The sequence below is a fragment of the Eumetopias jubatus genome, unplaced genomic scaffold (assembly GCF_037043125.1).
Source record: "Eumetopias jubatus isolate StellerSeaLion01/CBP00866 unplaced genomic scaffold, mEumJub1_p1.0 scaffold_14, whole genome shotgun sequence".
NCBI lineage: Eukaryota > Metazoa > Chordata > Mammalia > Carnivora > Otariidae > Eumetopias > Eumetopias jubatus.
This window is the reverse complement of record NW_028274820.1, coordinates 68,236,268-68,259,652: the sequence shown is the minus strand read 5'-3', so window position 1 is coordinate 68,259,652 and position 23,385 is coordinate 68,236,268. Positions and strand designations below refer to the sequence as shown.

The following is a 23,385-nucleotide window of genomic DNA, read 5'->3' as shown; positions in this document are numbered from 1 at the left end:
CGAATTTAAAAAATTTACTTAGAGTAAGCACTTTTGAGACAGAAGAAGAGTAAAAATTGTTTCAATGATCACAATCCTGTTACGCAGTGAAAACTAACATTTTAGTATACATACTTCAAACATAATTTGAGTTTGGGTGCATATTTGTTTTTGTAAAATGAGATCATAGCTTACACATTCTTTCATAACTTGTGTTTTAACCTAATACATAGTGGACATCTTAACGTGTTGTTAGTGAATATACTCTGTCCATTTCATTGTGCAATGACAATTAAAATGCTAATGCTGGCAAGACAATATGCCAGGCGCCCAGTCCGTGGTCATCCCTCAGTGTCATATTTTCTATTTATTTGTCAAACTTCCTTCATGGTTGAAATACTCAACTCAATTTTAAAATCAGTTCTTTTTGTTTGGACTTTTTAATTGCCTTTTTCCCTCTTCCTTTCCCTGCCTTTTTATTTTTAAAACCCTGCTAACGTGTCCATTCTTTAAACTGAGTCTTTCTGTAATTATTTCACTCTTTCCTTACAAAATAAAAGTTTAACAATGAGTTAAAGAAACTGGGTTATCCTGCTTATGCAGTCCATTTGTTAAGGACCCTCTAGGCAGTAGCCACTTCAATGGGTGATTTCATTGAAGCACACAAGTCTTAGGGGCTTTGGGGCTTTGGGGCTTTAGGTTACACAGGTTCTGAGTATCAATTTTGTTTTTTTGTTTTGTTTTTTTTTTCTAAAGATTTTCTTTATTTATTTGACAGAGACACAGCGAGAGAGGGAACACAAGCAGGGGGAGTGGGAGAGGGAGAAGCAGGCTTCCCGCCGAGCAGGGAGCCCGATGCGGGGCTCAATTCCAGGACCCTGGGATCATGACCTGAGCCAAAGGCAGACGCTTAACGACTGAGCCAGCTAGGTGCCCCCTGAGTATCAATTTTGGCACTGAAACCAAGATCTTCCATTTCAGGGGTTTTCAGAGGTGGTTTAGGAATTGCAGATGTATTTGATTTATTTTGAGCTATTTAAGCATGAGTGAAAGAATCAACATAAAATGTAATAATAGCTTCATCATTGTTAACTTAAGGTGCCAGGTTAAGTTGACTTTAAACAGACCTCCATAGGAAGCATTTCATTTCCTCCATCCCTGTGCATATATTTACACTTCTTATAAATGTGTCTTTGGGGAGATTGTGCTGTTTTACTTTGAATCAGGCATGAATCCATCCATTCATGCAAATTCATTAAGCAAGTGTAGGGCTGGCTCACAGAAGATCAGGGTAGTTCAGATATATTGGCTTAGGAGCATGGCCAGTGTCCAGTAACAGGTGAAAATCCAATTTTATTCCATGCCTTTCTGTGAGTTTTGAATATTTATTGTCTGACTTTGAATATTTATCAGGAATGAATGAGAGTTGAGATTAGATGTTAGGTATATAGACTTGAAAGAAAAAGTGTCCCATTGTATCTTTTCCAAGCATCTGGGGAGACTCCTGAGATTTCAAGGTAGGCTCTCAGAAACAGTTACCACTGACAGGTACATACGTGTGTGTGGTTGGCAGGATCTGAGGTGGCACCCAAGATACCCACCACTTAGTGTGGCATACCCAATATAACTCTGTAACTCTGTCTCTTTTGAGTGCAGTCTGGACCTAGGAATACGATGGGATGTCACTTCTGTGATTCTATTACACTGTATGGTCCAAGGGATTTGCAGATGCAATTAAAGTCCTTAATCATTTGACTTTGGCTTAATCAAAACGACGATTATTGTGGTGGGCCTGGCCTAATCAGATGGACCCTTTAAAAGAAGGTAAAGCATTACAAAGATGCTCTCTTGTTGGCCTTGAAAAGGAACAGGTTGTCATGTTGTGGAGAACGCTCCAGGGTAAGGATAGGAGAGCTAACTCTAACTGTTGAGCATGGTCCCTGGTCAACAGCTAGCTAAAAAATGGGGGGAAGAGGGATCTTAGTCATACCACTCCAAGGAAACAAATTCATCACCAACTGGAATGAACTTGGAAGAGGCCTCTGAGTTGCAAATTAGGATTCAACCAGCCAACACCTCGATTTCAGCCCAGTAAGACCCCAAGTAAAGGACCCAGCTAAAACGTGCTCGATTCCTGACCCATAGAAACTGTGACATCATACATTTGTGTTGTTTTAAGCTCCTAAATTTGTGGTAATTTGTTATGCAACAGTCGAAAACTAGTACACTGTGTGAATATATCCAGATTTTCTCCATATCGAATAAGATAGCAAAACACAAAGTAAATCGAATGTGGGAGCTTGTTATATTATTGTAATAATCATCCACAACACCAGATACTGAATTTTATGTTAATAAAAAATCCTCCTTATTCCTATTGATTATCTTCATAAAATATACATTTACAAATCTAAGCTCATAAAACATGTTAATATTAACACAATACCTCTTTGTCTGTTGTTGCTTCTGAGGCATCATCTGAGGGATTTGTTTTTTCTCCCTTTCTAGAACAAAAGGATTTCATTATTTGAAAACCACTGGCTTGACTAATAGGCACTTTTTTAAAAGACTGCATTTTGATTGTTTTAAGAATGTAACTGTTGGCAGGGAAGAGAAGAGCAGGATTGTGCAAGGCTAATTTATAGTCAGCACATTGTTTTTAAATATATGTTTATCCTTAATTATCCCCTCATTACAAAGTAACGCATAGATGTGAGAAATGCAGCCACTACTTTTGATTCAGACAGATGAGTTTTGCTCTAGTGATACTGTTGTTTAGCAGAATTCATTTAAATGGTAATTTAAAAACTTTATAACCATGCAGTATTTCAGACACACCAAAAAAGCACCGGAAATTATGTAACTGACATCCATACACCCAACCATCTAGATGTTAATAGATATTAATAGCTTGACTGTTGCTTCAGATTATCTTTAAAAAAAAAAAATGCTGGTCTGGCTAAAGCCCTGCTCTGTCATTTTTCCTGTTCCTCTTGCTATTCCTCCCTCCCCAGAGGTAAATACTCGCCTGAAATTGATGTATATTAATCTCATGCATTTTTTATAGGTTTTCTACATATTTATGTTTTCATGAATAATATAGAGAATTGTTTAGCATTTTAAATTTGAGTTATTGCTATCATACTGTGGGCAACATTTTGCAATTTAAGGTTTTCAACCAAAGTTGTATTTTTGAGAGGAATTATGTATAATATCCCACGGCATGAGTAAAACCCAGTTGGGAAGACGTTGTTTCCCCAATGTCGGTATCACAAATAGTACGGTAATGAATATCCTTGTACATGTATTCAGGCGACCTCATTTCAAAGTTTCCCAGAAGACAATGTAGAAAGCCCTTGGGTTAGAGGCCCATCTTCACCCTTCTCAGGAATTGCCCAACTGCTTTCAACCATCCTACTGCCACCCATAATGTAGAGTTCCTACTCTCTTTTTCCTAACCAGTGCTTGCTGTCACGGTCTTGCCTAATGTTAGCCATGTGGATGGGGTGCCACGCGGCTTCTTGTGGTTTTAATTAATGTTTCACTAAGTGCCGAAAGCTGAACATATTTCTTATGTTACTCTCTCTTCGGACTTTACCTTTTACAAACTGCCTGTCCAGTCTCTGTCCAGCAGTGGGAGGGGAGTGTTGTACTCTCATTGATGGATAGGAGTTCTTCATAGGATATGGACACAAGTTCTTATTTATATATCTCCACTCAGTCCATAGCTGTTTGTTAACTTTTCAGTGGTGTCTATCATCAAAAAGAAGTTAAAAAATCATTTTGATATGATCACATTGATCATTTTTTTCCCTTATTGCTTGGGCTTCCCATGTCTTGTTTAAATGCACTTTCTCTAGCCATCTGTCAGAAACATAGTCTCTTGTGCTTTCTTTCAAAAGTTAGAAAGTCTCGATTTTTATATAGGTCATTAATCCAGTTTGAAAATGTGTGTGTGTGTGTGTGTGTGTGTATGTGTGTGTGTGTATTAGGTAGGGATCTAATTTTATCTTTTTTGTCCTAGCACCATTTATTGACAGTTCATGGCCCATCTTCCCACCTCTGCCAGGAGTCAAGTTTTCCCAAATATAGGCATCTGTGTGGCTCTTCATTTTGTTCCTTATCATACAGCTTCGGACATTTACCCAAGTCGGTAACAAAACTGGATACCTAATAGGATGGACCTGTCTTCTTTTTCTTCATCAAAATCATCCTGCCTAGTCCATGCTCTGCCATTTATATGTATTTTAGCATCAGCTTGTGAAATCCTGTTAGGATTTTAATTAACATTGAACTAATTTATGGATTAACTTTGGGGGAAAATTGTTTTCTTTAGTTTGTTTATCTATCTCATCCATGAATATAATATATCTGCATTTATTAGAATGTTCTTCCACATTTTTCAATTAAAGTCTTGTAATTTTTTCCTTTAATTACATTTAGTAAAATGTATGCCTAGGCACCTCATAATTTTGTATCCATCATAAATTATATCTGTTTTTGAGCACTTCCATTGTTTATAGCTATTTATGTATTATTTATTGATCCTTTGCTTATAAGTCATTCTGTTGAGCTTAATTAATTTCTACAAATACTTCAAAACCACTGAGATATATTTACCAGTGTATTTCCTTTTTTTTTTTTAAGATTAACAAAATTAAGTATCAGAGAGATTAAGTAACATTGAATATGATTGGTTATGACTAATTGTACAGCCTGGATTTTAACTCATTTTTATTTAAAGCTTTACCTTTTGCTAAAAGCCATGTTTTAAATGGCTTTTTCAAAAAAGATTTTATTTATTTATTTGACAGAGAGAGAGAGAGATCAAGTAGGCAGACAGGCAGAAGGAGAGGGAGAAGCAAGCTCCCTGCTGAGCACGGAGCCTGATGCAGGCTCTATGCGGGGCTGGATCCCAGGACCCTGGGATCATGACCTGAGCCGAAGGCAGACGTTTAACCGACTGAGCCACCCAGGCACCCCTTAAATGGCTTTTTAAATCAGCCCATCTTTCTCTGATGTATGTCATCTTGTTTCATAGGATCTTTTTATAGTGAAAAACACAAAACCTCATTGTAGAGTCTTTATGTGAAAAAAGGCATTTAATTCAAGTAGTTGTCCCTTCATACCAATTAGTTAATTCATCTGCATTAGACACATATATGACAGACAATAAGTCTATAAAAGAAATGCTTTCTTTAGCAGTTGTTTTTGGATCAACTCTTAAGGAAAACACCCTTCCTAGTTGAATTGGCACAGTCTTGTTGTTGCTGACGATGTCACTGGTGCTTTCGACGAAGGTCGAGTGAGTCCCCCCACCCACCCTGGCAAGACAGACAGCTTCTGGAGACAAGGCCTGGATATCTGAATGCAGTGGGGGTGCTCCAGGGAAAAAGGCAGAGAAAAGCCAAAATGCAGATGAGTTTTTAATACTATTTAAAGGTTTGACTGTTTACTTACCTCCTCTTACATCTATTATCCCGACTAACTCCCCAGAAGACTGTATTTAAACTCTGATTTCACTCCCGGTGCAAGGAGGGAGAGGAGAGTATGGCATGAAGGCAACTCACGTGGGTTCAGACCGAAGTCCATCCTTTCTTTGGTCCACACTGCTGGGCACTTGCCCTCCCACGCTGAGTCCGCAGCCTGCTTTCCTAGGGAATCCCTCCCACTTCTTCTCATAACAGGTCCCTTTCCTTGGGGCAGGAGCAGGTAAACTGAGAGTGGTTCTGGACAGTCTTGTGAGTTGCAGAGCTCAGTTGTTGCAGAGCTCGGGGGCTGTTTGTGACTTCGCTCCTGGGCCAGGACAGCCTGAGGCTGCAGCTTAGGTGAACGGTGTGGGGGAATAAAGCTCATTTCCATTCAACACCGTTCTGAACACGTGGATTGATATTGGAACATGAGCAAATATATTTCATTTCTCTCTTTTTTTAAAAAATAAAGATTATTTGAGAGAGAGAGAGAACACGAGGCCCAGGGGCAGAGAGAGAGAGAGAGACAGAGCATGTTCCCCTGTGTGGGGCTTGATCTCACGACCCTGAGATTATGACCTGAATCGAAACCAAGAGTCAGACCCTTAACTGACTGCGCCACTCAGGCGCCCCTCAGTTCTCTCTTTTGGCACCTCGGCGCAGTCAGTTAAACGTCCTTCTGTTAGTTTCAGCTCAGGTCATGATCTCAGGGTCCTGAGATTGTGAGCCCTGTGTTAGGCTCTGCGCTCAGCATAGAATCTGCTTGAGTTTTTCTCTCCATATCCTTCTGCTCCTCTCCCCTGCATGCTCTCTCTCTTTCGCTGTCTCTCAAAGAAATAAGTCTTTAAAAAAATGCATAATGATACATGTGCCTCATAGTAAGCATGAAATAAATACACACTTGTTGATAGAAGGTTGTAGAATAAAGAAGGGAAGGAAAGATGGTTTAAGATTTATTTGCATTGTGGGAGGAAGAAAGGGGCAGTATTTCTGTCTTTGAAGACATAAGTGGCCAGTAAGCTCTAGTTTACGGATATACTCTGGCTCTTAGTCCCTTTTATGATGAATATACCCATTCCATTCATTTTAAAAGTATTTCTTGAACACATCTCACCCACCAGGCACTGTTTTAGGCACTGAGGATGACAAAACGTGAAGATGTCCACTCTTCTCTTGCGTATGTTCTCATGTGTGTGTGGACACAGACAGGAAGTTTGTAAAGACCGAGCAAGGCATTTGTTTTCAGATTGGAGTAAATGGTATGAAGGAAGTGAGTGACGTCTTGTGATAAAGCTCTGGGAATAGAGTGTGGTAGGTGTTGCTATTGAGGTTCAGCCTGCTAGGCCAGCCCTAGGATACAGGCTCAAGAATGGGTCAGAAGCATGACTTGGCGTGGTTCAAGTTAACAAATAACCAGATAAAAATGAAATAAAGCTGTAAGAGTGTGGACATGGTTTCCAGCAGCGGGAGCTTAGGGCCCTTATTTTTCTAACATTGTGAGCCCCGAGAAGAAAACTTATACCTCCTCTCTAAGCAATAATTCTCCTGTAAGGATTTGTGCTACCCAAGGTTAATGTTTGGGTTCTGGGTCTTCATAATTGGGTCGTGCCAGCTCTAGGACAGTCCGTATCGCTCTGTGAGGCCCCGGATGTCCACCTGTGAGCCTTGGCCAAGATTGCCATGAGGCGTTAGGAATGTCTCTCCAATGAGACATTTGAGCCAAAACTTGATAACAAGGAGGGAGAGCACAGCATTTCAGGGAAAGGAAGAGCCAGGATGAAAGCCTGGAAGCACAAAGAGCTTGGCGTGATAGGAACAAAAGAGAATAGGAGAGTGAGCTGAGGGGTGGGAAATGGATCGGATATGATCAGGAAGGTTGCCTGCGGCCACATCAAGCTGAGTCTTGTAAAGCATAGTAGGTATTTGGATTTTCTTCTCTGTGCCACGGAAAACCACCATTTTCACCTGGGGTCCATGAACTTATTTAGGAGGAAAGTTACAAGTCTGCGAGAATGTGAAATTTTGCATTACTTCAATCTTGAGTGTAGCAAGAAGCCACGTAGTATAAGCGGCATCTGTGCCCATGTTACCAGAAGAAGTCATAGATACTTCCATTTATTACTGTTAGTACAGCTACCTCAACATGTCATTTATCATCATTACACTTAACTAGAAATTATAGTAGCTATTAGACCTCATAATATATCTTGTTATGTCATGCATTAATACAGGGGTCAACAAACTAGCCTGTGGGCTGAATCCGGGCTGCCACCTGATTTTGTAAATAAAATTTATTGGAACACAGCCATGCCCATTTATTTATGTATCGTTGTTGCAGACCTTCTGACCCACAGTGCTTAAAGTATGTACTCTCTGGCTCTTTCTTCAGAAAGCTGCTGATAACTGCATTGATAAAGCAGCATGTATGTTACTATGATACAATTTTAAAAGTATGTGCATAACTATTGGGTTTTTTTTTTTTTTTGCAAGCTTATGCCTTTTATTTATGCAGTTAAAGACATTATTCAGAGAAGAGATTCCATAGGCTTCACCAGACTGCCAAAACCTCCATGATCATGGGGAAAAACAGAAAAGAGAAAGAATCTCTGCATTGTGATGTCCCAAGGCAGATGAACACAATGGCCTGATCTGTGTTTCCCTTGCTTCAGATTCTCTTCCCCCTTCTTTGTCGGGCAAATTTTCCATATTTTCGGTGCCCAGTACCGAAGCTGCCCCTTCTTTATGAATGACGTGTTGTGTCCATACTGTGTGCAAGACAGAGGCTTTATTAGCACTAATTTAATCCCCATACCAGTACCATTTAGTTGAGGTGACTCTCTTTATGTGGCAGTGACGGAGGCCCAGAGATGTTGTCCTGTGCCTACGTCATTCATTTAGCAAATTTCACTGAGCACTTGCTATGTGCCATGTGCTGTGCCAAGTGCCCAGGTGACAAAGCTGTTAGTGGCGAAGCCACGCTTTGAATCAGGTCCTTCTGCGGCCAGTGTGTAGGTGGGTCACACCACAGCAGGTTATGTTCAGGGTGCCATGTGACACCACACTGTCCATTTGAAGCCAGCCCGCAAGCTTTTTCTCTCCTCCCTCCTTGGTGTCTCCATCCCGCTTTGTTCCACAGCTCTGTCCTACAGAGGTGTACATCTTGTTCTCTCTCTAGTCTGTTGTTTGCACTGGCTTTGCCTAGAATCAGCCATGGAGTCAACATTTCCCCAGCTGTCACAGCATCCTTGGTGAACCCTGCCAGGGCCCTCCAAATGGCCCTCTAAAAGTGTGTGTTTTGCAAGCATGGGCTTCTTTCCTGGAAGTGGAAAGAAAGAAGCACTTCTTTTCTCCAGCACGTTGTGGGTTTCTGAGGCCACAGGCTGGACCTTGCTAGCAACATTGTAAGCTAGGTTTAAACATCTGCACATGACATTGGATTGGGGGGTAGCTTAACACTGATGGCAGTGGAGAGGGGCTGGGGATCAAGTCTCTCTCAAATGGATGACCAAACAGGACTGCAGGGGAAGGACTGTTGCGTGTGTTCACTCCTGCTTGTGTTGGTTCCTCTGTCAAAACCAGTGAGGTTGCTCTTTCCCCCAGAAACATAGATAATCTTCATTAGCTGGGTTGGGCAAATACCCACAATAACTGGTATTTTTCCTGCTTTCTTTCCTCTTTTGCACCTGCTGCGAGTGAAGAGCATTGTTCATGTAGTTATCTACACGGGCTCCGGTATTTTTTTGGTGTACACGCACATGTTATATTCCATCAATTTGCACTCATACTGCAATAGTATTTTGCAACCTACATTTTTCACTACACAATATAATGTGACGTGTTCATGTATTATTAAACATTCTTTTATACCAGCACTTCAGTGGCTGTAGTATATATCATCGGTCTGCCTAACCATATTTACTTAAGTTTTCCTTCCTATTAGGGAACCTTTGGGACACTTTGGATATCAGTCAGGGTCCAGTCAGGATATAGAAACCATACCATTATTTGAACAGGAAAATTTTATTTTAAAAATTGGTAACTAGTAGGAGCTGGTTAACTGCCAGGAAAGGGGTAAAAGAGGACTCTAATGAGTCCAGAAGAAGCAGTTGCAGCAAATCAGCTGTGGCCTCTAGTCCGAGGAATGGACAGTTGGAGAACTAAAGACCAAGAGAGGGAACTGCCCCTCTCCCCAAGGCTCTTCAGAGAGAGCCTGGCAGCCACAGGGACATCACCACCATGGTGAAGGATGCAGGCCTGTGTTGGACCACAGAAGTGAGTCTGTTGCTGGGGGAGCTACTTAGAAGTGGCCGCTGAAAGGGGAAGTAGGGCAGGAGGCCTGAGGGCTTCCACATTAAATAGTAATGGAGGGTGGAAAGAGAACTGCCTTTCTCTGACCAGGCACGATCGTTTCAGTGCCCTCTACTGGAGAAGCTTAGCATTCTCCCGGATGGCAAAGGGGAAATGCTTGGGTCCAGCTCTAGTATCCCAGAGTGGGGCCAAGAAAGTTGGATTTTGAGATAACACACAATAAATAATTAACTGGGATACTTGGCTTTGCTCTTAGTGTTTTTCTCCATTGTAACCAGTACTGCACTAGACATCCTTTGTAAGATGTCTGCATCTCCGATGTTTCTGTAGGACAAACCCGTAGAATTTGATTTTGAACATTTTTAAGGCTTTTGTTAAACATGACAGAATCACCCACCAAAAGTGTGGCCCTATTTCCTCTCCTTCAAGTTATGTATGCGAGGAAAGGCATATATTTTTGTCATAGCACTTAAGACTTACTGGCTTTTCAGATCTTGGGTTCTTGTATTAGCTCGTTACCTTGGAGACGAGAGATGCCTGAGGCCAGTGGTGCCGGGGCTGGAGACTGCAGGCTGGCCCCCGGTGACAGGAGGCGGCGGTGGGCTACAGGCATCCTTCATCCCCTCAGCCAGCCTCCTCTGGCTCGCTGCTGCTGACAGAGTCGTTTCTCTGAAACATCCCCCTTCAGCACGATCAGTGATTTTGCTCAAAAGCCTGAAATGTTTCCTCTTAGTGTGTTGTACTGACAATGAAAGAGAAGAGAAGAGAATTGACCTTTGGCGCTGGGCCCCTTGCCTCCAGTCTGTTGATGAGGAAACTGAAGCCAATTGACTTGCCCAGGGTCACATGGGAAGTTGGCTGGCTCAGGCCTAGCCTGAGCTTCCTTCCTTGAGGTCCACTGCGCTGTCCAGGCTCCCAGACCCCTGTTGGTCCATCAGGCTCACACCCTTACTGTTCTCCCAGGGCAGTACCTATAGGGAGAGAGATTTTATTAATACATGTCCTCATCCCCTCTGATGCTCACACTCTGCCCTTGCTGGTGCTGATGCCCTGTCTGGATTGCTAAAATTGTCCCTCTCAGCTTCTGTGCTCAAGGGAACTGCCTCCTTTCACTTCAAGGCTGAGTCTGAGATTCACTTCTAAATAATATCCTTCCATTACTTCTTCACAATTGGACTCAGTCAGTTTCTGTCCTAGGATGTCAGAGGGACCTGGATATGGATTGGATTTAACCTTGAGCTTTTGGTCCCTGGCCTGGACACCAGGTGAAGATAGATGTGAGCTCATTTCTGCCACGTGAACTTGGCCGAGGAAGCAAGTTAACTTCCCTGCCTTACTGAAAGGCTGCCTGGTTTTCAGCAACAGCGAACATCTAATAGCGCATGTTCCTTTAAGACAAGACAGCATGTTCTTCTCCAGAAAAACATATTGTTCTTCATCTCTGTCTTCTACAAGTGGTTGATTAAAATGCTAAGGGGGACAGACATTCTCCCCAGGTTCTTTCCTTGGGCTCACTACATCCCGGTTGACTCCCTGGGGTCCTACAAGCTGTCTGCCCACTTCTTTCCACTCCTTTTACCCGGGTCTCATTACCGATGGAAAGAGAGCAAACCAGTTCCTGTGCAACAGGCTCTCCACCTCCATGGTCTGTGTTTGCACACCACAAATAGGGAGTTAGTAGATATCTTTCTTAACACCTGCCTCGTTCTTCCTTCTCTCCATTTTGGGAATTGTGTAAAGGATGTCTGGATGCTGTGAAAAATAAAGTGATGGAAGGAAAGCAACTGAGAATAGAATCTAGTTAGGGGCAGGAAAATAGAGCGGAAGAGAAGTCAAACCCAAATCCTTCAATTAATGGGCGGAGATGACCTCCTCAAGCTCCTGCGGGTGGTGGGGACATGGTCCCTGATGGTAAGCGAACCTGGGAAAGGCCAGAATGTTAATTACAGGAAACGTGCATTTAGAAAATCTTGCCACCCTTTGTTTCTTATCCCTCTTTCTCGCCCCCCTTCCTCCCCCCCACCCCCGCCTCTCAGTCTTTTTCCTGGTTTCGGAGGTTCAGATTTTATTTTAGGGTATTTCTGACATCCCTCCTCAAATGGTAGACCGGTAGTCCTCTGTCTGGAGGCATTGCTCGGTAACCTAGCAACCAGTATATCATGTACTGTCCTCCGTTATTTCCTTCAGCCTGAAGATATGAAGATCACTCAAACGGACACACAAAGGACAAAAGGCATCAGGTTTACATGCAAAATCAGTGTTTGTGATGATTGAGTAACGGATGTAAAGAACAGCGTTATTTAGTAGTAATACATCCAAGGTGAGGAGTCTGTCACATCTGGAGAGAGAGAGAAAAAAAGAGAGAGAGACAAAGACAGAGAGGAGAGAGGGAGCCAGCGAGAAGACCCTGGAGCTGCCCGCCCTCCAGGAATTTGGATTTGCGGGGCCGTTAAGCACCCTCTCCCCCTCTGGCCTTCTCTTTTCCTTGCTAAATAACAGAAACAGGGGTACCACTTGGATTTTTGACCAGGAAATAATTCTTAATTTGTCTGGCTAGAGAGAAAGTTGGCATACTGAGAAAAACAAATTTCAGAGGGAAAAATAAGAGAACAGTGACATTTTTCAGCAGGATCTTATTATCCAACCCACACAGAGGCCGAGTTGCTGAGCTAGTTCTGTGAAGAAACACAAAGACATCCTATCGAGACGACTGTGAATGTCGGGGGCTAGTCCAGTCTGGAACTGCTGAGCATGAGTAAATACGGCAGCGGGGCTTTAGCTGGCTTTCACTTGGTCACTTCTTCTCATACACTGTGTGCAGTTGGGACATTTCCCTGCACAAAGGTTCTTGCTGCTGCTTTTCTTCTCTTCATTTTTGAGGAGCTGACATTAGTCTCGTTAGCCTCAGACTTTATTTCCTTGAAATTCAGAACACGTATTCTAAGTGTGCTGTGTAGTCTTTCGAATGAGACTGGGATGATTCTAAACTTTATCGTGCATCCGAGTTATTTGGGATCATAGCGAAAATGCAGCATCCCAGGCTCCTGAGTCAGTGGCTCTGGATGGAGTGAGGGCCCCAGCAACAAGCATTTTAATGTGCACCTGTGGTGACCCTAAAGCAGATGAACTGAAGATCGTGCAGAAAATGGAAGATTGAAGACTGATTTCCCAGAGAGGGGCAAGGGGCAGTTTCTTGGCCTGTGAATTGATGAATGCAGTTCTTCATTTTTGCAGAATATCCCTCTCCATGAGGGGGAAGAAGTTGACCATTATTTGTCTTCTTCCCGAGCGACAGAGCACAGCTTCTGGTGTCACATCTCCCCTTCCCTCCAGGATGGGTTTGCATCTCCCTTCCCCCTCCAGGATGTTGAGCAAGTGACTTACCTTCTCAGCAACTTTGGTTCCTTATCTTTAAAATGGGCATGGAGTTGGGGACACCTGGCTGGCTCGGTCGGTAGAGCATGCAACTCTTGATCTCGGGCTTGTGAGTTTGAGTCCCACGTTAGGTGTAGAGATTCCTTTAAAAAAATTCTTTAAAAAACTGGGCATAGAGTCATTATGATGGTTAAATAAGCATGACAACAAAACCCAACAATACTTCACCTCAGTGACTTCCAATAAATGTTTATTGCTATTATTAGGAATCCTCTACCGCCACCCCAAATTTCCATGAGGAGATATTATCCTAAATCCTCCCGGCTGCTTTTATCAGCAGGGCCTCTTTTTCTTCTTGACTAGCTCTTTGGAAATAAACTGGGCCCCTCTTTTCTCTGGGAAGGAAACTGCCTTAGGTCTTACCTCAACAGGTCTGCCAGCCGGAGGGCCCAGTTCGCTGTCTGCTGGTTCTCACTCTGAGCCTTGTTCTCCATGAAAACTAATAAAGGGGATATTTTAGGTTTTTCATCTTCTGACCCTCGTCTTTCTCCATTCATTTAGAGCCAGAGCAGGAAAGAGGTATGCTGTGTGTTCAGCTTCCTTAATATTCTATCATGAGTCTTTGCTCTTTTCCTCTCCCAGTTCTCATAGAGCCACAGAACTTTAGGGTTCAAAGATTTTTTAAATGACTGAAATTAATTTCACCATTCCTGCCCCCTGGTGTCATTCAGCCCTTGCCAGACACTTCCAGTAACGAGGAGCTTGCTTTTTCAAGAGGCAGTGCAGGGTGTTGGGGGGGGGGGGGCACTCCAGATTGGGCTGGAATTGCCCAGGGTGGGTGGTTGGATCTGGCAGAGTGGGGCTTTCAGGCCATCCTGTACTTGGTATAAAACATTCAGATTAGGTTTTCTTTCGGAGACAGTACGGGCCTGAAGCCTTCTCCCTTTCAGGTAATTATTTTAGAAAATTCCTTTTCCAGTAAGTAGTCAGAATTGTCTGAGGGAGAGAGCGAGTGTTCTATGTGTTCTTATCCTGAGAAAATTCCCACCACCTCAGTGTCCCTGCTGAGCAAATTCTAGCTTGTGGCTTGTCCAGAATGATGCAGGACAATGAGCCTCATGGCACTTTATTAACTTCCTGGCCTCTGCTCCAGAGTGGGGCATGTACTTGTGTGACTCCCATCAGGTCACCTCCTGAAAGCTGAGTGTGGTGCGTACTCTGGTGGCAGGAAATAAAACTGCCAGGGAAATTCTCCTTCCAATGCCAGAGATGCTAAGTGACAGCTTCAGGACACTCACCTCAAATATACCTGCCAAGTGGAGGAAGACTGATGAGGGATCTGCTTATTTATGCTGTTTGTTCTTAACATTAAGGTGACATGCAGGGGGCCCTGGGTGGCTCAGTCGTTAAGCGTCTGCCTTCGGCTCAGGTCATGATCCCAGGGTCCTGGGTTTGAGCCCTGCATCAGGCTCCCTACTCAGCGGGGAGCCTCCTTCTCCCTTCCCCTCTGCTACTCCCCCTACTTGTGCTCTCTCAAGTAAATAAATAAAATCTTTAAAAAAAAAAGGCGACATGCACTTAAAGCCGGCAAATGTTAAGAAACCAAACTCCTGAATAGAACCTTTACAAAAAATAGCTTTACTGAGATAGAATTCACATTCCTCCAAATCCATTGTTTCAAGTGTTCAGTTTAGTGGTTTTTAATGTATTCATAGATTTGTGAAATCACCACCACAATCAATTTTAGAATATTTGCATCACCTGGAAAAGAAACCCTGTGACTATCAGCATTCATTCCCACCCCCCACCCCCTGCCGCCAGGAGTCCCTGGAAACTACTAATCTCCTTTCTGTCTCAATGGATTTGCCTATTCCGGACATTTCATATACATGGAATCATAACATATGTGGTCTTTGTGTCAGGATTCTTTGACTTAGTGTAATGTTTTTAAGGTTCATTCATGTTGTAGCATGTATTGATACTTCTTTTTGTTGCGCACTAATATTCTGTTGAATGGGGATACCACGCTTTGTTTATCTGTTCATCAATTGATGGACATTTGGGTTGTTTACAACTTTTGGCTATTATGAATAATGTTTTTGTGAGCATTCATGTACAAGTTTTTGGGTAAATGTATGCTTTAATCCTAGCAGAATTGCTAGGTCGTATTTTCTAAATAGCCTTTCCTTTTTTATTATTATTAACATAAAATAAATAAAATTCATCAGTCTTATGCAATATACAGCGCTCACCAGAAGCACGTACCCTCCCCAGTGTCCATCACCCAGCCACCTCATCCCTCCCACCCCCCCCTCCACTCCAGCAACCCTCATTTTGTTTCCTGAAATTAAGAGTCTCTTATGGTTTGTCTCCCTCTCTGGTTTCTTCTTGTTTCATTTTTTCCTCTCTTCCCCTATGATCCTTTGCCTTGTTTCAAACTTGCTTTTTTTTGTTTGCTATTCTTGGGCCCCGTATTCCTATTCTTTGTATTCATATTCACTTCTGTGCTGAATGATGCCTATGACTTGATATAAAGTTAATATATCTGAGACCCAGTTTAAAGTTCTTTGTAGAAATAATTAAAAATTACTCAATAATTTTGAGAATAAAGTGACAATAAACTGAATCATAAGAATTCTTATTATATAGTGTTACTGCTAGATTTTTTTTGCCTTTGCTCTCTTTTTTTTACGAGGCTTCTAAAATTTGAAGATTTACAAATATTTTATTTTTCTTTTCCAGAATCGCAATGAAATAAAAAATGGCACCATCCTTCGATTAACCACATCTCCAGTAAGTTGATCTTAGTGTATAGCTTTCCAGTAAATACTTTGCTCTCCAGTTCTGTTATATGTGATTATGAGATGTTAATTTTTGAGGGTGACTTGAGTGCAAAATAGAAGGTCTCTGGAATGTCCTCACAGGTGGATTAGCAGGAATGCCCTTCCTTATATTTCCCATCACAGAGGAGGAAGCTTTTATTTCAGGTTAAGTGCAAGTAAACTGACTTTAAGGTTTGAGTTTGGTGGTCATTTCAATAATTCTTGTATTACAGGTGGGATAACTCAGCTCTACTGATGGGTTTTACCCACCTGCCCAACACATCCACCTAAAGCCATCTAAGCAAATTCAGTCAACAAACAAAGCAAAGCAAACCAAAGACAGCCCATTGCCTCTTTTTAAAGTCAGGGTGTGTCTATGTGTAAAAGTGAGAGAGAGTGTTGAAGCATTTTCTAGTTTTGGCCAGTTATGATGATGATTCATAATAATGTAGTTTGAGAAATGTTTGCCACTTAATCTGTTTCATTGACAGCTGATTCTAGATAAAAACACTTTAAATCCTTCCAAATAAAAGCTGCTAAACAAAATGCTATAGAATATTTAGACTACGGTAGCTGGCTGTGTTACTTATCTTCATTTTTCTTACTTGCTTGCAGATACTTTGGATAGTAACATTAGCATATTTAAAGTAGATTATTTCACAGTGCATTTTATTGCTTTCCTAAAAAATAATCTGCACAAAATACACCAAGTGTTACTATTTTCACTCTGCATATGTGACAAAAACTGTGTCTAACTCTTATTTTCAGTTTCCACTGAAGCCATGTGGTAGGCTAAAAATAAATTTAAAAATTGGGAACAGCATCTGGCTAAAGTTAAATTGTGGGTACTGTAACTACCACACATTCTTCTTGTTGAAAATTACATTAGAGAGGCTTAAAAACTCCTAAACATTTTACCCAATAACATCTTGAACCTAAACACGGCGACAAGCTCGACAGAATGCATGGCTGGAGTTGGCCAAACCACCTTCTGATGCCTTCTTTTCCAATTACTGGAAATTATCATTCATGTTCATTTTTCAGTGGCCACATGTTGAGCTGAGACATTTTTGTCTGACTTAGCATTGACCTTACTTTAGTCAGCATGAATTAATGCTAACTTGACCTTTTGAGACCATGGTTTCAGCTGATTTTTGTAGTTGCTATTTATCCTGTTACAATTGCTCATCTGCTCGCCGGGCAGAAAGAGTACACCTTGCCTTTTGTTAGGTCTTAGGACTAGAGAGGCTTGGTTTTTACACCGAGATCTCTAAGCCAAAGAAGACGTTAGTTCTTTCTTTCTTTCTTTCTTTTTTTTTTTATTGCCATGGATTCGTGAACATTTCCACAATGTAAGCCACTCCTCCAAAGAAGGTTAGGTGTTTGGCAGGGTGACGTTTTTCAGCGTCCCAAAAGTCTGTGCTCTTCAGGTCGTGACCTTCACATTCCCAGCACGGTGAATGGTAGGATGTGGACGCCAGTGCACAGGGCAGCATCATAAGATGGGGTCCACCTACAAGAGGCTGGGTTACGTGTTCTAAAGAGCAGGGCTCCCCAAGCCTGAATCATTGGTGGAACTCTAAACATGCTGATGTTCGGGCCTCTACAGAGAAGCTGAATTACAATATCTAGAGAGGAGGTCTAGGAATCTGCATTTTAAAACAAGCATTTTACGATTTGGCTGTTAGCCCTAGGGTCTAGAATTGGACATTATTCTAGAAGCGAGATATTTTGGCTCTGTAAACTTCACTTGTTGTTAGTAGATTTTTTTTATTATTTTATGTTAAACTGAAAAATATGGGTCAGCATATGCTAACTCTTTCACTTTTATACACACAAAAAATGTTAAAAAAATAGAACCGTCTCCATCAAATTTGCTAGGAAGTGTTAGTGTATCATAAAGAAATGAGCAAATGGTGTTATACCATAAAGATGTTCAGTTCTTTCGTCTACCTTGGCTGAACTCTCCCTATAGCCAGACAGAATGCACACACCCCTACATGTGTATGCATGTGTGTGCACATTTACACATGCACACTTGCTTTAGGTAAGGTGCATCTGTGCTGGCTTCTGCCTCTGTGACCTCAGCCAAGTTATAGAACTTCTCTTGCACTTCAGTTTCCTGTGTACAATGAAGATGGTGAGGACACATACCTGATAGGATTACTGTATAGATTAAATGAATTCCTCCATGAGGGTATTTAGAATAGTGGCTCATAAAAAGCCCCAGGTAACTTCCACTGTTTTTATTACTAGTATTAGCAGCACCCAACACTGTTAGTTAGCGTTAATACTGACAGTGAGATAATCTGAGTACTCCTTATTATCATCATCATCTGTAGAGTAAATGCCAATGTCCTGCTTAGAGAAAAATGTATTTTTTGAGCAATTCAAAGTCATCCACTTGGATTAAATATATGTTAATGTTGTATGTCCATTTGGAAATTGTAAGAACAGTGTATCTTTGAGTGATTTTAGAAGATGAAGTGATTCTTGCTCAACGCTCCATTTTCCCTCTAAAAACATGGGATTTAGGGTTAAGGTGATTTGTCAGGTATCTAAGGATCTGTGAGTGAGTAGAGAGAGTTCTCATTCTCCTCCTTCCTTCGCCCCCTCCTTATTTCTGAGGCAAGGTGTCAGTTGGTGGTTATAACTACAATGGGAGACCACTATGTGTCTCTGACCAAGTGGGGGAGGGGGCGTAGAGTTCATTCCTGTCTTGGTCCCTGGAGAGTTGGCATTAGTTTCCCTGCTGGGTCCCCTTCTCTTCTGGGGGCTACTTCCAGGTGAAGCGAAGGGGGGACCTGGGCAGGGAGGGAGGGAGGGGACCTTGGCTGTGGAACCTGTTGCGGTGGAGAACCTTTGCTGTCAGAACCTGTGTGGATTCTCTTTCCCTCTGTAGTCTTAACCCCGTTAGGGCTCACATGGGGCTCCTTGGGGAGTTCTCATGAGTTTCTGTTCAGAAGATAACCTCACTATTGGGGACAACTACCCCCTCTTCCCCTTTCTCTGAAATATAACGAGCTTCAAAGGAAAAAGCAAGTGCCCAAGAGGGAGAATATGAGGACGGCAATGGCACATTGCAGTTTTGAGTTAAATAATAAGTACGGCAGATGTTATTTCCATTAAGCAGAAATACAGCGGAAAAATTTAATATTTTATTTTTCTTCCTGTCTGCCCCAACTGAAAAGTAGATATGAAAACCATTACTGGATAAATGAGAAATAGAAATGGCAAGTTATTATCCAGAAGGTCAGCTCCTCCAATATATTTCCATTCCTCCCTGCCCTGCGTGTAGTAGCCAGGGGCAGATGCCTTAAAAAGAAGTCTAATTTTAGGCAAAGTGGCTAATTTGGTTTCCAAATTATTTTGTTTGATATTTATGCAGTAATTAGCCAATGCATGTGAAACACATGGCGTTGAAAAGTGAAATTTATAAGCACCATTGTGTTGTGCTGGAAAATTTTCAGTAACTGGGAAAGATTATTTGGGTGTCTAATGAAGCTTCTAAACACGGCGTGTAGGCAGTTATTACTCAGAATGTTGACTGAACAGGTGAACGTGCTGCATAAATTTGTGTAATTGCTTAATTAAGCAAATAGCTTTTTTGTCATTTGTAGATAATAATTTTACTTAAAAGGTAAACATTTTCCCCTCCTCACTGCCACTCCGGTTCCTTTTCTGGGGCTTTATTGTTTTTGTGCTCTTGCTTTTCCAAGGAATGGAAATATGGGTTCTGTCAGGAAGGCAGTCGATTCCCATCATGAAATTAACAGCTGTCGCCTGAAGATGGAGTCATTGTGGTTGGAAACCTGCCCCCCGGTATAGAGTACGCCTATGGTCTTGTGCTTTTGGCCCCTGTAGCTTCGTTTGTCAAAGAAACGCTAATTTTTTTGTCCATTGTGGTTTCCTCTTTGCATACTCTTCCTTTTGTTTTCGTCCTCGATGAGGCTCAAAACGCCCAGCAGCTGCACGAACGAATCCAGTCGTCGAGTATGGATGCCAAGCTGGAAGCCTTGAAGGACTTAGCCAGCCTTTCCCGGGATGTCACGTTTGCCCAGGAGTTCATAAATCTCGATGGCGTCTCTCTCCTCACGCAGATGGTTGAAAGCGGCACCGAGTAAGCACCTTTTACTCAGACTTCGAGGCTGTCCTGTTCTTTCCAGTATTCTGGGTTATTTGTTCCTTTCCTTGTACTTGCAGTTTCTAGTTTTAAAGACCAGAAATTGACTGCTCTCCCCACTCCACAAAATCCTTATGTTTAAAAGTCTTAGACCAGGTCAAAGTAACATCCCTGAAGTAATTTTTAAAAGATTATCATTTGAGGTGCACCTGGGTGGCTCAGTCGGTTAAGCTTCTGACTCCTGATCTCAGCTCAGGTCTTGATCTCGGGGTCGTGGGATCAAACCCCACGCTGGGCTCTGTGCTGGGCTTGGAGCGTACTTTAAAAAGTTATCATTTAAATGATGAAGTGTATATCCTTAATTATTTAAAATTAAATACAATAAATATTTGTTAAGTACTGTGTATAAAGAGTGGAAGTCAGCAGAATTTAAGAAGATGTGAGCCTTGCCATTAAAAAAATGTATGGTGGCAGAATTCAACGGAGATATAATTCCTTCTGAGAGTGGGGGAGTCCAGAGGTTGGACCAGTTACAGCTCACGGAACTTGACAGAGCGGGTGTCAGTGAATGGGCCCTGAAGGAGTCTGAGTTCTGTCACGATCAAGAGAAGGATGGGCATTTCTCCTTGGGGAGCTCCCCTTCTCAGGGAAGGCTTTGATTCTGTGGTGTGACTAGGGAGTAGAAGGAGCTGTATGGGGCTGGCTCTTACATGTGTGGACAGATAACTTCCCCGACCACCAAATGCCAGGGTAGGGTCCACAGGTAGCTGCTCATTCCCATATGGTCAGGTGCTACGGCATTCACTATTAGAGCATGTAAATTAGAGCGTGTGAAGATGCCATGGCAGTTAATTGCATATTAATATGCTAAATCAGTGTTGTGCAAAGTTGGAATAGATATCTATGAGGAAAGAGTTAAATGTCACTGAGAATTGGTGTTTAAGCCTGGGCCATTTAGATGTCTCTTCAGTACCTGGTGATGCAAAGAATGAGCCGTTGACTGTGCATGTTGCAGACCCATCTTGACCCTCTCCCTTCCTTCATTCTTTTGTTCATTCCTTCCTTCCATCTCCTACACGTGGCCTCTGCAGGTGGCACTAGTGACAAATTCTTTTTTTTTTTTTTTTATCGGCAAGCAGGCTTGGGTGATTTGGAAAGGGTCGATTGTAGACAGGTATCGTTTATTTTTTTAATGAGGGTTAAAACTCTGCTCATTAAATTTTTGGTGAACATCAACTTGGAGGAGAGAGGGAAACTCAAATTCTGGGTGTTACGGGAATCCGGGTGTGCCTTCTATAAATTGGAGTTGGAGTTTGAAACGGCTCAAGGGAAGTTGAATAAATTTTTGGATCTCAGGGGCTTGACCAAGGAAAAGGAGAAAACGTTTTACCTGTATTGGAAGCTCCAGGCTGAGGTCTAGTGTGGAATGTATCTGATCCTTCATTCTTTGGTATGAATGAGCGGGGGAGTGGGAGTTGTGATTATAAACACCTTCACTGGTCACTTTGGACGAATTCATGTGGTTGCCACATACAGAAGGTCCTGTTTCATGCCCATCACTGATTCTGTTGGGACAGTGAGCCCTGGGGGGTTCAGCCTCAGTCACATTTACAGCATGTTAAATGAAAATGTAAAAACGCCCCCACAATTATTATCCGAGTCCCAGCCATTGATGTATCAAAAGCAATCAATGTACTAGAACGGGTCGTAATGTAGCCTGCTAATACTCGGTGCTTCTGCCATGGATACCTGAGTATCCAGGGGCTTACGCATTTGAACATTCAGAATGATATTGTGTTAATGCTTCCACATTTAGCAGAATTGCAATCATAATTGCAATTACAGTGTGAAATACACTAAAAGCAGGGGTCCATGTGATCTGTACCCTGAATAGAGATCTGGGGCTGAGCTCTGGGACCTCCAAGGCTGGCATTTTGACAATGAGGAAAAACGCATGTTAGGAGCTTCAGTTTTGTTTTTTGTTTCGTTTTTTAGTTTCCATTAGATTTGTTTGCTAGGGCTGCCATAACAAAATATCACAGACTGGGTAGCTTAAACAACAGAAATTTATTGTCTCATAGTTTCATAGTTACGGGGGCTGGAAGTCCAAGATCCAGGTTTTGGCAGCTTGGTTTCTTCTGTGGTCTCCTTGGTTTGCAGGTGGCCGCCTTCCGGCTCTGCCCTCACGTGGTCTTTCCTCCACTCATTCCTCACATCTCTCTGCGGGTCCACATTTCCTTTTCTTATAAAGACACCAGTCAGATTGGATTAGGAGACACCCCTCACAGCCTTATTTTAACTTCATCCCCTCTTTAAAGGCTCTGTCTCTAACTACTGTCCCATTCTGAGGGACTGGGGGTCGGGACTCAACAAAGGAATTCTAAGGGGACACAGTTTAGCCTGAACACTCCTCAAAGGGACACTGCCCTTTCTGCTTGAGAAGAAAAAGAGTGAACACTGATGCTATGTATTTGTCTTGTCAACATTACTACTTATTATCTGTGTCATTGCCTTGCTCTGTAACTCATCTCGACCTGTAGAGGGGCCCCAAAGAACCACTACTCCCCAGACTGAGGACTGGGGAGGCACGTCTGAATTCTTTCTCCATGTCACACATGGATAACCAGAGAGGATGTTGACACCGCGTGTGCTTTATGTGAACTGCAGTCATTGAATTCCTTTCTTTGAAAAGCGTGTTATAGTTACTAGTATTTTAACAATTTGTAATCCGTAAGCCATGTTGATTTGTTCCATGCAGCCGGGTTTCAGACAGACAAACGACTCAAGGCCAGATCTTGGGTGAGTTTCCGGTTTGCATTTATCTCTTATGCTTTCTTGTTGCCCTTTGTTACGGGAAGGAATGGTGTCTCTCTGGCTCATGTTTGGTGTCCTCCTCACCGTCTCGCATCAGTTCAAAGTCATGCTACTTTCGGGGATGGAGGAAGGAGGCGCTGGAGCCATGCAGCCTCCTGCCTCTTCTGCTGGGTCCTGCAGCTCATGTTAAGCTGCTCATTTGATGCCCAGCTATTTTTCAGATCTTTTGCTCAGATTAAAAAGATGAGAGAAAGACATTTTTCTTATAAGGAAACCTGGCTTCTCAATTGAACTTACAGCAAGACTTTAATTAATTAACAGGAAACTTTGGGAATAGAAACTGTACAAATTAAATAGATCCTGCAACTTGGAATGCAGTTAGTCATGACTCCTGGGCAGATTTCCAGCTGGGGAAGGCAGAGGTTGCCTAAGCAGGACCTGTGGAAATTTTTAGGAAACACTGAAGAAATAAATGTACCTGGAATTTTTCCCC

The 23,385-nt window shown here is 42.3% G+C and overlaps 1 protein-coding gene across 4 annotated transcripts in view; it reads left to right on the top strand.

Annotated features, from left to right (window-relative positions):
* The window catches only part of ELMO1 (engulfment and cell motility 1), a 523,658-nt gene that overhangs the window by 138,578 nt on the left and 361,695 nt on the right, over positions 1–23,385 (top strand). For all 4 annotated transcript variants that reach the window (XM_028104852.2, XM_028104849.2, XM_028104850.2 and 1 more), the window contains 2 exons: positions 15,876–15,926; positions 19,906–20,075. In XM_028104852.2, coding sequence (XP_027960653.1) covers positions 15,876–15,926; positions 19,906–20,075 — 221 coding nt within the window. The remainder of the gene's footprint in view (positions 1–15,875; positions 15,927–19,905; positions 20,076–23,385) is intronic.